At 38.9% G+C, this 15,966-nt stretch overlaps 1 protein-coding gene across 1 annotated transcript in view; it reads left to right on the top strand.

Annotated features, from left to right (window-relative positions):
* The window catches only part of TICRR (TOPBP1 interacting checkpoint and replication regulator), a 39,927-nt gene extending 23,961 nt beyond the window's left edge, over window positions 1-15,966 (top strand). The window contains exons 16-22 of the mRNA XM_036735884.1: window positions 2,129-2,219; window positions 2,625-2,686; window positions 6,415-6,549; window positions 7,160-7,314; window positions 11,507-13,721; window positions 13,953-14,075; window positions 15,514-15,966. Of these exons, the coding sequence (XP_036591779.1) occupies window positions 2,129-2,219; window positions 2,625-2,686; window positions 6,415-6,549; window positions 7,160-7,314; window positions 11,507-13,721; window positions 13,953-14,075; window positions 15,514-15,629 (2,897 nt within the window). The 3' untranslated portion in view covers window positions 15,630-15,966. The remainder of the gene's footprint in view (window positions 1-2,128; window positions 2,220-2,624; window positions 2,687-6,414; window positions 6,550-7,159; window positions 7,315-11,506; window positions 13,722-13,952; window positions 14,076-15,513) is intronic.

Below are 15,966 nucleotides of genomic sequence, written 5' to 3'. Positions count from 1 at the left end.
ACTATGAATATGCTTCAAGCAAAGTGGGTGGAGAAAGAAGCAAAGGGGTGAAACTTCCATGATCCAGAGCTATAGAGACATTCAGGAATATTAAAGGAGGCAGTTGCAGTCAGTGAAGGATGGCTTGAAGCCCAGAAGAATCATAAGCCCAATAGAGCAGTGAATTCCTCATTGAGAGGACCAGGTTCTTAAGGTGACTAAGAATCTCACCAGACCTAGCAACAGTATCAACCTGATAATCTATCTCATTCAAGAAGTATGAATAGCTTAGACTAGTATTTAACTCAGATAAGACTGAAGATTAACAATATCTGTTCTGTAACCTTGCTTATTTCTCCACTTTTTAATTTGTTTTTCTCTTAGTTTCCCAGTAAAATCCTGCTTTCAAAATTGCTGATTTTGGTTCCACTGAACTAAGGGAAAGGTTGTTCACAACTAAGCTAAACAGCTCTTAGGAGTGTCCCTAGAGGCCAGGCTTAAGAAGGAGCAGCTGTGATCCCCTTCTCCCCTACCTTCCCACTCTCATTGGAGCCTCTCTTAAAAGCTGTTTAGCTTAATACTGATAGATTCTCTGAATATTTTTTACTCCATTGTATTTTTAGATTTGGAGTTCGATGTAGTTTTAAGTAAAATAGAATGCCTTTCCCTTTATTCTTGAGGCTATGTATAAAATAGATTATATGATTGAAAAAACTACTTTATAGCAGTAGCAGCAAACATTTTACTGAATGCCTGTTATGTGCACATATTGCTAGAGGCACAGTGAATAGAGCACTGGGCCTGGAGTCAGGAAAATGAGTTCCACTCCCACCTCAGATACGAGCTATGTGACCCTAGGCAAGTCATTTAACCCCTGTCTGCCTCAGTTTCCTTATCTATAAAATGGGGATAATAATAGCACCTACTTCCCAGGGTTCTTGTGAGGATTAAATGAGATAATATTTGTAAGGTGCTTTGGAAACAACGAACCACTTTATAAATGCTAGCTGCTGTTAATGTTGCTGTAAAGTACTGATAACCCAGAGCCATATGATATAGTCCTACTATGTGGAGCTTGAAATCTACACATAAACACAAAAGAAAAAAAACAGTATAGGATGCTATAAGTAAGTAGTACAGCCAATAAATATAACAGAAATACAAAGGAGAAAGAAATCACCTGCTAGGATAGGTCAGGGTAACTAAGGATCCACGTTACAAAGCTGCATATTTGTGTTTCTCCCTCATTTTTAACCTTTAAACTAGTTCATTGGTAAGATTTCATTCAGTGGTCACTGTAGCTAAGTTGCCAACTCAACTCTGTTTTCTTAAAATATAGCATGTCCCAAATCTTAGTCCAGTTTTAAGCTTATTAAAGCTTCAGATTGCACCAAGGCTTTGGAACACCCTGTGTATACAGGCACACAAAATGTGTATATGTGTGTATTAATGTTTATTATAGCAACAGACATAGAAGAATGAAAACTTCTCAGCCTAGCAGCCATACCTGCTTTATCCTATTATATCTAACTCTTATAGGACATGGGTGGAAGTAAGGGTTTTTATAAAATGTAAGTCCATACATTTCACATATGTAATTAATGGTAGCAATAGATATCACAACCCCCATTTGCTTCAATTCTGAAGTACTAAAATGAATAGGAAATCAGATCAAGAAAATAAGCTCTGCTGTTTTCTGTGGAACGAGCCAATGTACTGATATGGTATATCACTATAGGTAGTTAAACTCTTTGCTTTTCAAGTAAACACTTTCATTTTTATAAATTAGAGGAAAAAAAGTTTGAATTCAAAATGGTTCAGAAGTCAGTGATAACTGTAAGAACACAGGATGCTTGCTTCCCAACTCTGCTGAAGCAAATATAAATCATATTTTATATGAAAGTCTACAAAATGTTATATAAATTATCCCCTTTGGTGTTGATAGACTAGTCAGTCTCATCCCATGATGATTAAATTAAAAAGAACTAAGATCCTTTCCATTCTAGTTAGTACAACAATCATTAAGACTTGCCATCCTCCTCATCAAATCGTAGGCCACTTGAAATTTGAGGCCGCTACCCTTAATGCTTATATTTGCCCCTTAATAAGTTATGTAAAGCTTGTAATTTCTGTTTCTTTTGTACTTTAGATTATCATAAACTGCTAACTAAAAGGGTATCAGAGACTCCGTTGCACAAACAAGTATCTAGAAGATTACTTCAAAGACAAATTAAGGGCAGGTAAGTGGCATCCTTACATTTATCTGCTTCATTAACTCACTGTACCCTTTTTGATTTTAGTATGACCTTTACCTTACTTTCTCTTGTAACTTCAGATCTTGTCTGCCTAGGCTAAACCTGTATCTTTAGAGATAAAGGCATGTTTGGGTATTAAATAGAAAAATGACCAAAATTTGTATAATTTGGAAATGTAAACCCTTGGGTTTCCAACAAGTGGTTAACCAACTTCTAATATGTTCAGGTTGGAGATTAGTACTCCCAGTTTGGGCATATAGGAAGTTGTCTGGGTCTCGAGAGTTTTAATAGCCATGGGGCTCTCTGTTGAGATTAGGTTATTAGTAGAATGACCCCTACATTGCTCAAGTGTAATAAAACTCATATGCATTATTTTCCTTTTTTCTCAAGGTCCTCTGATCCTGGCCCTGACATTGATGTTGTTGAAGAATCCCCTGAAAAAGAAGAATGTGGTGAGAATTTTTGGAATCTGATCTTATCTTTTTACTTTTTCTTAGTCTTAATACACCAGCTTTCTCTCTATTTTATCCTGAATTCCAAAGCATTTTATAAAAAGTGATGATAGTGTCAGAGTCACAATAGGAATTCAGACTTAGTGCAGGAATCTACTCATCTTGTAGGCAGTCTAGCTTCTGCTGAATACTTCTAGTGGTGGAAGTGTTCTATCGTGAAATAAACCATTCCATTTCAGGACAGCTCTAATTATATTCATCTTAAATCTGTTCCTCAGTAACTTTTACTCATTGGTCCTATTTCTACCCTTTAAAATACTCAGCATACATTTAATCTCCCAGATGACAGACTCAGCTATTTGAAAATGATTATCATATGTGGTCTAATAAAAATGCTTCAGGTTATTTAATAAATGCTCTTATGAATGAATGAAAACTTACCTCACTCTAGAAAGGCAGCCACCTCTTAAGTGAAATCTTGGTCATTACATAATATCATTGTAACAATAGTATAAATTATTCTCTCATACCTTTAAAATTATTGAGGCAGTTTATGGAGAAATAACACCCTTATCCGAACGGAAATAGAATCAGAGTGAAGGCTGATGTGACCTGCTTTTGCCTTAAAGTTCTTTGGAGTTTAAAAAAAAAATGGGGTATTAACATTACATTCACAGAGGGGGCAGAGTGAAGATGACGGCTGGAAAGCAGGGACTTGCGTGAGTTCCCCCAAGGTCCCTCCAAAAACCTATAAAAAATGGCTCTGAACAAATTCTAGAGCTGCAGAACCCACGAAATAACAGAAGGAAGCAGGGCTCCAGCCTAGGAAAGCCTAGATGGTCAAGGGGAAGGGCCTGTCGTCCGAAGCTGGGAGCGGAGCAGAGCAGAGCCCAGCATGGTCTGCGCCAGGACCGACCACACCAGGAGCTGGGCGGAACAGGCCCTAGCACCCTGAATCAGTGAGCTGTGGCAGTTACCAGACTTCTCAACCCACAAACACCAAAGACAACAGAGAATGTTAGTGGGAAAAGCTGTGGGGACAGAGTGAAAGGAGTTCAGGGTTAGGCCACCACCCCGGGGCAGTGGAGGTGGTACAGCTCTGAGGACAGAACTACAGCTGCATTTTCTTCCAGCCCCAGGCCCACCTGGTGGGAGGAATTAAGTGGTGGATCAGAGCAGGAGTGCAGAGCCTGCTTAAGATCTGAGTCCGGTCCAAGTTGGCAGGTCTTGGGGGAGCAGGAGCACTGCTGTGGCAGAGCTTGCTGTGTAGAAATAGTTCTGAAAACAACAGCACAGCCCCTCAAGCTTGGGACAAAGTACTCTCTACTCTACAAGCAGTCATACCCTGACAAAAAACTCAAGGGTCAAGTAATTGGCTGGGAACGTGGCCAGGCAGCAAAAACGGACTCAGATTCAGACTCAGACTTTGGAATCTTTCTTTGGTGACAAAGAAGACCAAAACATACAGCCAGAAGAAGTCAACAAAGTCAAAGAGCCTACATCAAAAGCCTCCAAGAAGAATGTGAACTGGTCTTAGGCCATGGAAGAGTTCGAAAAGGATTTGGAAAAGCAAGTGAGAGAAGTAGAGGAAAAATTGGTAAGAGAAATGAGAGTGATGCAAGAAAACCGTGAAACACAAGTCAATGACTTGCTAAAGGAAACCCAAAAAAATACTGAAGAAAATAACACCTTAAAAAATAGACTTACTCAAGTGGCAAAAGAGCTCCAAAAAGCCAATGAGGAGAAGAATGCCTTGAAAGGCAGAATCAGCCAAATGGAAAAGGAGGTCCAAAAGACCACTGAAGAAAATATTACCTTAAAAATTAGATTGGAGCAAGTGGAAGCTAGTGACTTTATGAGAAATCAAGATATAAAACAGAACCAAAGGAATGAAAAAATGGAAGACAATGTGAAATATCTCATTGGAAAAACCACTGACCTGGAGAATAGATCCAGGAGAGATCATTTAAAAATTATTGGACTACCTGAAAGCCATGATCAAAAAAAGAGCCTAGATATCATCTTTCAAGAAATTATCAAGGAAAACTGCCCTGATATTCTAGAGCCAAAGGGTAAAATAGAAATTGAAAGAGTCTACCGATCACCTCCTGAAAAAGATCCCAAAAGGAAAATTCCTAGGAATATTGTGGCCAAATTCCAGAGCTCCCAGATCAAGGAGAAAATACTGCAAGCAACCAGAAAGAAACAATTCGAGTATTGTGCCAACACAATCAGGATAACACAAGATTGAGCAGCTTCTACATTAAGGGATCAAAGGGCTTGGAATATGATATTCTGGAGGTCAATGGAGCTAGGATTAAAACCAAGAATCACCTACCCAGCAAAACTGAGTATCATGCTCCAAGGCTTTCAATTGACTATTGACTTTCAATAAAATAGAGGACTTTCAAGTTTCTCAGTGAAAAGACCAGAGCTGAATAGAAAATTTGACTTTCAAACACAAGAATCAAGAGAAGCATGAGAAGGTAAACAAGAAAGAGAAATCATAAGGGACTTACTAAAGTTGAACTGTTTTGTTTGCATTCCTACATGGAAAGATGATGTGTATAATTCATGAGACCTCAGTACACACACACACACACACACACACACACACCACACAGAGGGCACAGGGTGAGTTGAATATGAAGGGATGATATCTAAAAAAAAAATAAAATAAAATTAAGGGATGAGAGAGGGAGAAAGGGAGAGATAGAATGGGGTAAATTATCTCGTATAAAAGTGGCAAGAAAAAGCAGTTCTGTTGGGAGGGAAGAGGGGACAGGTGAGGGGGAATGAGTGAATCTTGCTCTCATCGGATTTGACCTGAGGAGGGAATAACATACACACTCAATTGGGTATCTTACCCCACAGGAAAGAAGGAGGAAGGAGATTAAAAAAAGGGGGAATGATAGAAGGGAGGGCAGATGGGGGAAGAGGTAATCAAAAAAGCAAACACTTTTGAAAAGGGACAGGGTCAAGGGAGAAAATTGGATAAAGGGGGAGAGGATAGGAAGGAGCAAAATATAGTTAGTCTTTCACAACATGAGTATTGTGGAAGGGTTTTGCACAATGATACACATATGGCCTATGTTGAATTGCTTGCCTTCTTAGGGAGGGTGGGTGGGGAGGGAAGAGGGAAGACAATCTGGAACTCAAAGTTTTAAAAGCAGATGTTCAAAAAAAAAGGTTTTGCATGCAACTAGGAAATAAGATATACAGGCAATGGGGCATAAAAATCTATCTTGACCTACAAGAAAGTAAGGGAAAAGGGGATGGGGGGAAGTGGGGTGACAGAAGGGAGGGCTGACTGGGGAATGGGGCAATCAGAATATATGCCATCTTGGAGTGGAGGGGAGGGTAGAAATGGGGAGAAAATTTGTAATTCAGACTCTTGTGAAAATTAATGCTGAAAACTCAAAAAAATAAATAAATAATGATTTTTTGAAAAATGGAACAAATGTGATGGTTATGTTGGGTTTTATGTCACTTCAGGAAAAGACATCTAGTAGGTCAGTGCTTCTCTAGAACTCAATGGGATCACACCATAAACACTCTGTATATTTGTAGCAACACTTCAGAAATCTTATTACTAAAATAGTGATTCATCTAGAATTTCCATCTTTTCTTTCATTCATTGTTGCACAAATATGGTTTTTCCTGTTTAGTGTGAAAGTGTCAAGGATATATTTTCCCTGGATAACTTAGCTATTGTTCTGCTTTTCTAGAAATGAGTTTGAGACGAAGCCCTCGCATCAAGCATCTGTCATTTGTGAGAACAAACTCTGCTTCTTTCTACCCTATCCCACAACCAAAGTCTCGAAATATACAGAGAGTGTACTTGAGACAGAAGAATGAATCAGGTCACTTACATATTTACCTCTTAGAAGTCAGTTTTGATGGTGGGAGGTAATGTATTTAGTGCTTTGGGGGAAATGTTGAATTTGCCAGTTATTTTTTCTTGGGTAGGGACATGAAGTACATGTGACACACTGAACTTTCTGTATGTGGGAAAACTTTTCCAGCTTTCTGCCAAGATATATACTTTGGACCAGTATAGCATGTTGCCCGTGACATTATTCTTTCATTTATTCAGGAGAGATTAATCTGTGATGACCCAGAACTTTTTCCATAGTTAAGTCTCAGATTAGGTGTGAAATCTTATATATGTTACATTATCCATTCCATTCCTCCCTTTCATTATCATAAAAAGCAAGTTACCTGTAGTGTTTTTCCCATGGTTTTGTTTGTTTGTTTTTTGCAACATTCATGTTCAGCCAGTTGCCTGTATTTGCCAACATGTAGGCTGAAGTTGGCTGGTTATAGCAGATATTTAACAAAATACACAAAAGCACTAAATGTAATACATCTTCCAATTAGCTAAATTTCACTTTTCCTAATATAATTTGGATGTCTTAATGCTTTGGGAAGAGAGCCAATAGCACTAAAATGTTGTCATGCTTTACTTTTTAGGTACTAAGGAATGTCCTATAATTCAGAATATCCGATCTCCCAAGAGGCTTCTTTTTGGTGCCGTCTCTGAGATGACTACTCCTACAAAGGAAATGCACCAAACTAAAAGGTCTCCAAAAAACTCATTGGATTCTGAGAAGCCTCTTGTTTATCAGGTTATTATCTTATAATAAGCATTTTAAGGTACAAAGTTGGATATTGTGTTCATGGGGGTCATAAGTAAGGATTAGATATGGCCTTTATTAGGGGGCCTACAATGCAATATATTAGACATAAGCATATGTAATCAATCTATTTATAATTCAAGGATTTATGATTTAGAAATTGAACTACATATATGAGATTTTGTTATTGATTTATTTCATCACTATGGGTTCTGCCTTCACCAGTGTAGATCACAAACCACCCATGAGTTGCTGGAGCTAAAAACTCTAGCAGTGATCCTCTTTGAGCTAAGCTGATACTTGGAAAAAAGGCAGTTTTATTTCCTGGGTCAGTACCCAGTGACTTTCCAGGTTGGTAGAAGTTAAATTCCACTGGTGCAGTCACTTCTTTCTTTAGTCTTATTTTTCTTTGTTCTTTCTAATCTGCGTTCTCTCTCTTCCCTTTCCCCAATCACCATCAGTGGGGGAGGAAGAGGAGAGGAGAAAAAGTCTCCTAATAAATATGCAGTCAAGCAAAACCAATTCCTTCATTGGCCATGTCCAGAAAATATGATTCAACTTGCACCCTGAGTACATCACCTTTCTGTCAGGAGGTAGTCCTAATGCTTCATCATGTGACTTCTGAAATCATGGTTGGTCATTGCGTTGATCAGAGTTTTAAAGCTGTTTTTCTTCATGGTGTTGTTACATAAATTATTATGCTGGTGCTGCTCACTTATCAGCTCATGCAGATCTTCCCATATTTTTTTGAAAATGTCCTTTTCATCTTTTCTTATGGCACAATAGTATTCTGTTACATTCATGTATAATAAGCTATTTGCCAGTGGGACAACAGTTCTTTGCCACCACTAAAAGAGGATTTTTCCTATTTCTTTGCTGTCTTTGTGGTATAGGCCTAGTAGTGGTGTCACTGGGTCAGAGGATATGCACAATTGATTAACTTTCGAGGTATAGTTACAAATTGCTTTCCAGATAATGTGCCTTGTTTTTCCTTCGATATGTTTCATTTTCTTTTTTTGTAAGCTCTGCCAATCTAATGGGTGTGAGGTAGAACCTCAGAGATGCTTTAATTTTCATTTTTCTAGTTATTAGTGATTTGGAGCTTTTTTTTTTTTCATTATGGCTATTGATAGTTTAGATTTCTTCCTTAGAAAGCTACTTGTTCAGATCTTTTAACCTTTTGTCAATTGGGTAATGACTCTTATTCTTACAAATTTTAAACAGTTTTCTATATATCTTAGAAATGATACTCATTAGAGAAACCTGGTGTAACAATTTTTCCCAGTTGCCTGCTTCCCTTCTAATTTTAGCTGCTTTGGTTTTAATTTTTTTATTACAAAAATTGTCTTCTGTGATCTCCTCTATCTCATCTGTTTGGTCATGAACTAATTCTTCCTCTATCTATAGATCTGAAAGGTAATTTCTTCCCTGCTTCTCTAATTTGTTTATGATAGCACCCTTTATGTCTAAGTCACATACCATTCTGGAGTTTATCTTGGTATGTGGTAGGAGGTACCAGTCTATACTTATGTTGTGCCAAATTACTTTCCAGTTTTCCCAGTAGTTTTCGTTAAATTCCACCACTTGTGGATCAGTCAATAAACGTTTATTAAGCAGATCACCTACAATGCAGCCAGACACTCTGCTAAGTGCTGGGGGTACAAAGAAAAGCTAGAGGCAAAGAGCTCACATTACAATGGGGAAATATGAAAACAACTCTGTACAAACAAGCTATTCAATATGGATAAATGAAATGGAAATAATCCACAGAGGGAGGGCGCTAGAATTAAGGGGTATCAGGGAAGTCATTTTCTAGAAGGCAGGACTTTAGCTGGGACTTGACGGAAGCTAGTGAAGCCAGGAATCAAAGATCAGGAGGGACAGCATTCCAGGCATGAGGGACCACCAGTGAAAATGGAGTGTCTTGTTTGAGGAACTACAAGGAGGCCAGTGTCAGTGAATCAAAGGGTATAAGGAGAAGGGGGGTGAGGAGCTGTAAGATGTAAGAATAGTTAGAAAATGGGAGTCAGGGAGAGCCAGGTTATAAAGGGCTTTGAAGGCCAAATAGTATTTAATATTTGATCCTGGTGATAGGGAGTCACTGGAGTTTATTGAGTAGGTAGGGGCCTGGCATGGTCAGACCTGCACTTTAGGAAGATTGTTTTGACTTCTGAATGGAAGATTGCAGTGGGCAGAGACTTGTGGCAAGCAGACCAACCAGCAGTCTATTGGAATAGTCCAGGATTGAGGTAATGGGACAGTGGCAGTGTGTTATCAAAGGAGATGTGTGCAAGAGATGTTATTAAGATAAATAAACAGTACTTGGTAACAGACTGGATGTAAAGGGTGAGAGTAAGGAGTAGTGGATGATACCTAGAATGCAAGTCTGAATGATTGGTAGGATGGTAGTAGTGCCCTCACAATCCCCCTAGTCTTTGCCCTAATAGGAACTTTAAGAAAAGGTTTTGGGGAAAAGATAACAGTTCAGTTTTGGACGTGTTGTGTTTAAGATGTCTATGGGACATCCAGTTCAAGATGGCCAATGGGTATTTGAGGATGCAAGACTAGAGGTCAGCACAGAGGTTAAAGCTGGATTAATTGGATTTGAAAATCATCCCCATAGCAGTGATAATTGAATTCATGGGAGCTGATGAGATCACCAAGTGAAATAGCAGAAGGAGAAGAGAAAGATGGTCCAGGACAGAGTCCTGTGGGATTATTAGGCAAGACCTAGATGAAGATCCAGCAAAAGAGACTGAGGAGTAAGTGGTCAAGAACACGGGTTCATCTTGTTACCAGGATGAAAGTTAAGTTTTAGTGGAGAATCAATGTATTTATAACAATAACAATAATAATTAGAAAACTATTTGGGAGTTGATCTTGGAAAGGTTGAGAGATAAAAGGCAATTGGATCTGTGAGGACAGAGTATGCTTTGCTAGAACAGAATATGAGCAGGAAAGGTACATAAAAAGGACCAACAGATGGAAATTACTGTAGGCCAGTGTATGAAATGCAGATTTCATTTGCAAAGTGGATTATGAAGTGGTTATGAAACAAATGACAGAAAGTGACTGGAGAAAATGTTTTTAATTGCACTATACAAAATGTTTTGAAGTTTTGCAGAGACTGTAAGTCTTAATTTTTTAAAATTTATTTTATTTTTAATTTATGAAATAAAACAAACATTTCCATAACATAGTAGAATTTTTAAAAGATTGCACATAAAACTGCAAATCTACTATGTACAACTTACTTTACCTTTTAAATATAAAGTTATCATTTAACTTTTTTTCCTTTTTCAAAAAATTCCTCCCCCCTCCTATGGCTACCATTAGGGGGTGTGTGTGTGTGTGTGTGTGTGTGTAAAATCATTCTATACATACTTCTATTTATCAGTTCTTCCTTTGAATGCAGGTAGTATCTTCCTTCATACATCCTTTGTAGTTAATTTGGGTATTAATGATAGTCAAAATGACTTAGTTGTTCAAAGTTGTTCTTAAAATAACATTGCTGATATTGTATACAGTGTTCTCTTGGTTCTGCTCATTTCTCTCTTCATTATTCCATGCAAGTCTATCCATGTTTTTCTAAAATCAACAAGCTCATCATTTCTTACAGCACAGTAGTATTCCATCACAGTCATACACCACAGCTTGTTCAGCCATTCCCCTCTTGATGGGCATCCCTGCAGTTTCTAGTTCTTTGCCATCACAAAGAGGGCTGCTATAAATATTTTAGAACATATGTGATCTTTTCCCTAGTCATCTTTGAAAATAGACCTAGTGGTGGTATTGTTAGTCAACGGGTATAGGCAGTTTAATAATTTAATATGATAATAATTCCAGATTGTTCTCCAAAATGGTAAGTGTTACAAACACTGGACAAAGCAGCTGGAGCTGCTGACAGTCAAATTTAAGAAATCTTGGAGAGAAGAAAATGATCAAAGTTGATTGTTACCTAGAAAAGAAAACTCCACGATTTTAGACTTGGATTCAACCAAAAGTCCAAACCTCTACTTTCTCCAGTTTTCCTGTTTTCTTATCCTGTGGCTCTCTTAAATGGGTCTTTATGGGAATGGCAGACATAGGCTTATCAGTCGCTTGGCTTAAGAGTTTTGTATTTTAACAAAAAACATTGGTTGTAATATTTGAGTTGGAATGATCATTGTCACTTTCTTTATAGACTCCTAGGAAAAGTGACCAGGAGCCTCAGACCCCCACCAACAGAATTCTGAGGAGATCACCTCGAACACCACAACTAACATATCATACTCCAAGAAAACAAAGAAAAACCACTCCAAAAAATAAATCAACAGATCAGATGGCTTTTAAGAATTCTACAAAAGACTTTTCATCTGACTTAGAAGTTGCATCACTATCTGAGGCAAAAGCAATCCCTCCAAAGGGAAGCTCCCTGCAAAAAGAATTCCCCTCTCTTGAGAAGAGGGAATTAAGAACTCCCAAAAGGCACAGAAGTCAGACACCTGAACTTTTAGAGACTCCTCCTTGGTCACTTCAGAGGAACTCCAATCTAGCCAATGTTTCATGTCCTGTAGCCCAGTTACCATTTACTATCCAGACCACTAATACTAAGTGTCTGACTCCCCTTAAACACTCCGAGAAAACACCTCAGAAGTCAGCAGCTTCTGTATCTCCAAGAAGACATGGCCAAGTAGTTGCAGTGACACCTCTAAGTCAGAGAAACCAAGACCCAAATGTTCTCATACATACAGTTTCTCAGCCAATTGAATACATTAAGGAGTTAAAAGATAAAACTGCCCAAAACATGAAAGGATCAGGGAATATGGTTGCTGTATTCACACCACCTATTTCTTCCCAAAAAAAGAAACCATTTAATTCTCCACCACATGATGCTTCAATAAAGACTCCAACTAAGAGATCTTCTATGGATTCTCTTTCTCCTAGTGAACTTGGAGAATTTGATTGGGGGATGCTACAGAAATCACCAAATATAACAGTCACATCTCTTGCCTGTAATCTTATTTCAACACCCAGAAAGAGTCCAAGGGTAAATAAACCTAATAGTCTCTCTCCACCACCTTCCAAAACCAGGAAACAACATATGAATAGAAACAATTCCATCCTTGAAAGAAATTTGCCACTTCACCAGTTCAATACCTCTGATGACCCTACAGTTGAACAAAGAGATATGGCAACCATAGACTCATCACCTAAAAAGGAGCAGGAAAAAGGAAACACTTCTCCATTTTCTCCCAAGGAGCACTTTCACCCTTCACCTGGTGTAGGGTATGAATGGTTTAATTCCGCTTCTCTACTCACTACCCAGAATGCATCAGAACAACAGAGCAGTGATAACTCAGAAACTTGTATAAGATCAGCTGAAGGGTTAAAGAAGACTCTTACTTATGAACAGCCTTTTACATCTGATGAAGTGGCTTCTCCACCTGCTAAGCCCAAGTCTCCTTTGGTACCTTCTTATGCCTTACGTTGTACTGTAGACAGAAGGCAGAGACAGGCTGCAGCACGGCTGGCATATCCAAAAGCTTCACCTCATTTTTCAGAAGACCAACTGAAAGTGATTCCTGCTAGTCCTCCAACCTACGAGGTTGAGCTGGAGATGCAAGCCTCTGGTCTACCCAAGCTTCGCATCAAAAGGGTAGACTCCAGTTCTGTCAGTACTGAAAACCAAAAAAGGGCTGGCACATCTCTGGGAGAAGAGGACTTTCCTGATCTTGGGTGCTTGTTGCCCCATGGTAAACCGAGCCAGCTTGAAGGTCCTTATGTCTCACCTCCATGTCTTCATTCTTCCCATACCACTCCAGGCAAGAGTGGGGGGCAGATGTATATCTGTCAGTCTTATACTCCAACTCACTTTCCGTCTAGCACCACCTCTCCCTCCCCAACAGATGTCTGGGTTCCCTGGACACCATCTCCCAGGCACAAAGGGAAGACCACTCCTGATACAATCCAAGACTGGCCAAGAAAAAAGAAGGCAGTGGACAGCAATATGAATTCTTGTGGTGGGAGAAATGAAAGAGGTTCAGATCTCCTGGGGAATGTGTCTGGTGTTGAAGAGGAGGGAAAGGAGAGGGTTTTTGAACAGTGCATCAACAAAACTCCTATCTTGGGGGATTTTGAACTTGAAGGAGTATATCGGCTTCCAGATCAGTCACCTTCCAGTGACTGTGAGCCTAGAGCTGAGGACAATTTTTCAAAGGGGCAATTTGGATTGTTCTCTAGGAAAAGACCACTTTCCTCTAAGGAGGAAACTGAGCACCAAACCAGAAGATCCTATGGCAGCCAAAAAGGAAATCAGGTCATTTCTGCTGGCAATGAAACAAAGGAAGAAAGGAAATCTCCAAATAGAAGTATAAGACAGCCTTCCTCCATGGGGGATGATGAGGTGTTCATTTCAGGTAAGTATGTTCTTGAGGTCTTCTTCCTATTTGGTATTATTATGCTGAGTAAATGGGTAGTTTGGGAGATGAATTCTTAGAAAGGTGAGCTTGCTTATATTTTTTTGTTTCCAGGGTCCATGGGGAAATGTAGCAGCATATTTGTCATTTATTGACCAGGTATTTTTCAGGTGCCTGTTATGTGTGAGGCACTGGGCCAAATGATGTATTTGTGGTGTGATATCTCTTTAGGCTCTACCCCACCTAACTGTGCTGTGAGAAGTTGTCTCTCTGCTAGTGGTCTTCGGGCACTGACCCAGTCTCCACTACTATACCAAGGAAAAGCACCTTCCTTTCAGCGAAAGGATATTAAAGGTAAGCTATCTGAATTGTAACTTACGTTATTGATCAGCAAATCCTAGGGACTCTTGCCAGTGTCAAAACCATGACCTTTTTATGGCTGACAGTCCAGCTGAACATTTGTTTTAGTTTGGACCTGTGATTTCATTAGTATACTATTTCATTAGTATATTTCATTAGTATAGGGTGGAAATATTTGAGTACCTCATGCATAAGGCACTAGGAATTAGGTTAGCTCAGAGTTGTCGGATAAATTGTTTTTTAAGGAGTTAGGGAGAGTGGAATGCATTCTAACTACTCTAAAATATTTAACATATGGCCTATGATGTTATGTCCCCATCTCCGAAAAAGCCTCCTAATTTGGATTGAGAAGTGTTTTTATTGTAAGAACTCTTTGCATTCTTCTAAGCACTTTAGTCTTCTAGAAAGCAAGAAAGTAGAAACTGACCATTGCCCCCAAGAAAAACCTAGGCTATATAAGTAAAACACTGAGGAATGGATTGAGAGTGGCTAGTTAGTAAAGAATAGATTGTTCAAAACAATTGGGAAATTTTCATTTTATCAGCCAGTTTTCTATAATTTGTGTGTCTCTAGGTTTATATCTGCATTTATAATGTCACCATCTGATAATTATGCTATTCATTCTAATGTTAAGTAGTATAGTATAGTTGATAGAGGACTGACCTAGGGGGTAAAAAACCTGGGTTCAAGACTTTGTTCTGACACATTCTGACTCTGTGACCCTGGCTAAGCAAGTCATTTAACCTCTCATTGCTCCTGGGTAACTCTCTAAATTGCAGAACACTTACCAAATTACATTTATAGAGGGAATTTCCTCGCCAAGAGCTCTCTACACTAATGAAATCGCAAGTCTGGACCAAAAAAGGGGGGAAAGTTACCTCAGAACCTGTTTTTTGTGACTGTTTTAAACAAGATTGCTTCTCTTTCATCCCTCCAGGGAAAGGATGTTCTTCTAGTTGTCTGAAGAATTAACAACCTGTTAACAACACTGGGTAGATAGGATTTCTTCCTTTGACTGGGAATGCAGGAAGTGAGAAAGACTTAAAAGCACTGAGCTATAATTTAGTCCATTCTTTTGCTCTAAAAAAAAGCACTAAAAGTATAAATCATGTGAATTTGCTGAAGCCCACAGTTCTCAGAAGTCAAACTGAAGGTAAAGGTTAAGAGAATTGAAAAGCTGAACTTAGACTATTGTTGCTTGGTTGTTTGCTCCCCCTTCTCTTTGTCTTCAGGTAGATGAATACTTGAATAATCTTTACTCAAGATTGGAGGAGCTGATGAAAAACTTATATTTGGTGGTTTTGATAGTCCAAGCCTAGCACTGTATGGTGACCTATAAATGTAACTGTCCTCTTCTTGAAACTTTCCAGTCCATCTTTATATCTATTTCTAGAGCTTGGTGACTTAATTCTAAATCTTTGCCTTTTTACAGATGAAGAGATGGATGTATTTCCAAGTACTGCAGACCAAGAGTCTCCTTTCAACATAACAATCTCCCGGAGACATCCTATTAATAGAACTTATACTCGGAAAAGGCTGCTCAGCTAGTAAAATTGGGTTGTGGTCACTTGGTTATAGCCATTACTAATTTTGTCCAAGGCCACTCTGGCCTGGCACAGCAGGGATTCTCTGTTCTTGTCTCTCTTCAGTCCAAAGACCAACTTTCATCAGATGTATCTGACTTTCATCAGATGTATTAGACACTCACAGACTTGTGTTATGAATGAATTTGTGAAATGCTCATCTAACATGGGACTGAGCCGAGTGATTTCTGCAATGCTTGTGGCCCTTTTCAGAGCTTGAGACAAGGGCTTTTTAAATCATTTGAGAGAGTACAGGGCATAAGGGCAGAGAAAGCCAGACAGAAAGGTGCTGAGGACCTGGT

The sequence above is a fragment of the Trichosurus vulpecula genome, chromosome 8 (assembly GCF_011100635.1).
Source record: "Trichosurus vulpecula isolate mTriVul1 chromosome 8, mTriVul1.pri, whole genome shotgun sequence".
Taxonomy (NCBI): domain Eukaryota; kingdom Metazoa; phylum Chordata; class Mammalia; order Diprotodontia; family Phalangeridae; genus Trichosurus; species Trichosurus vulpecula.
This window is presented reverse-complemented; position numbering and strand designations above follow the sequence as displayed.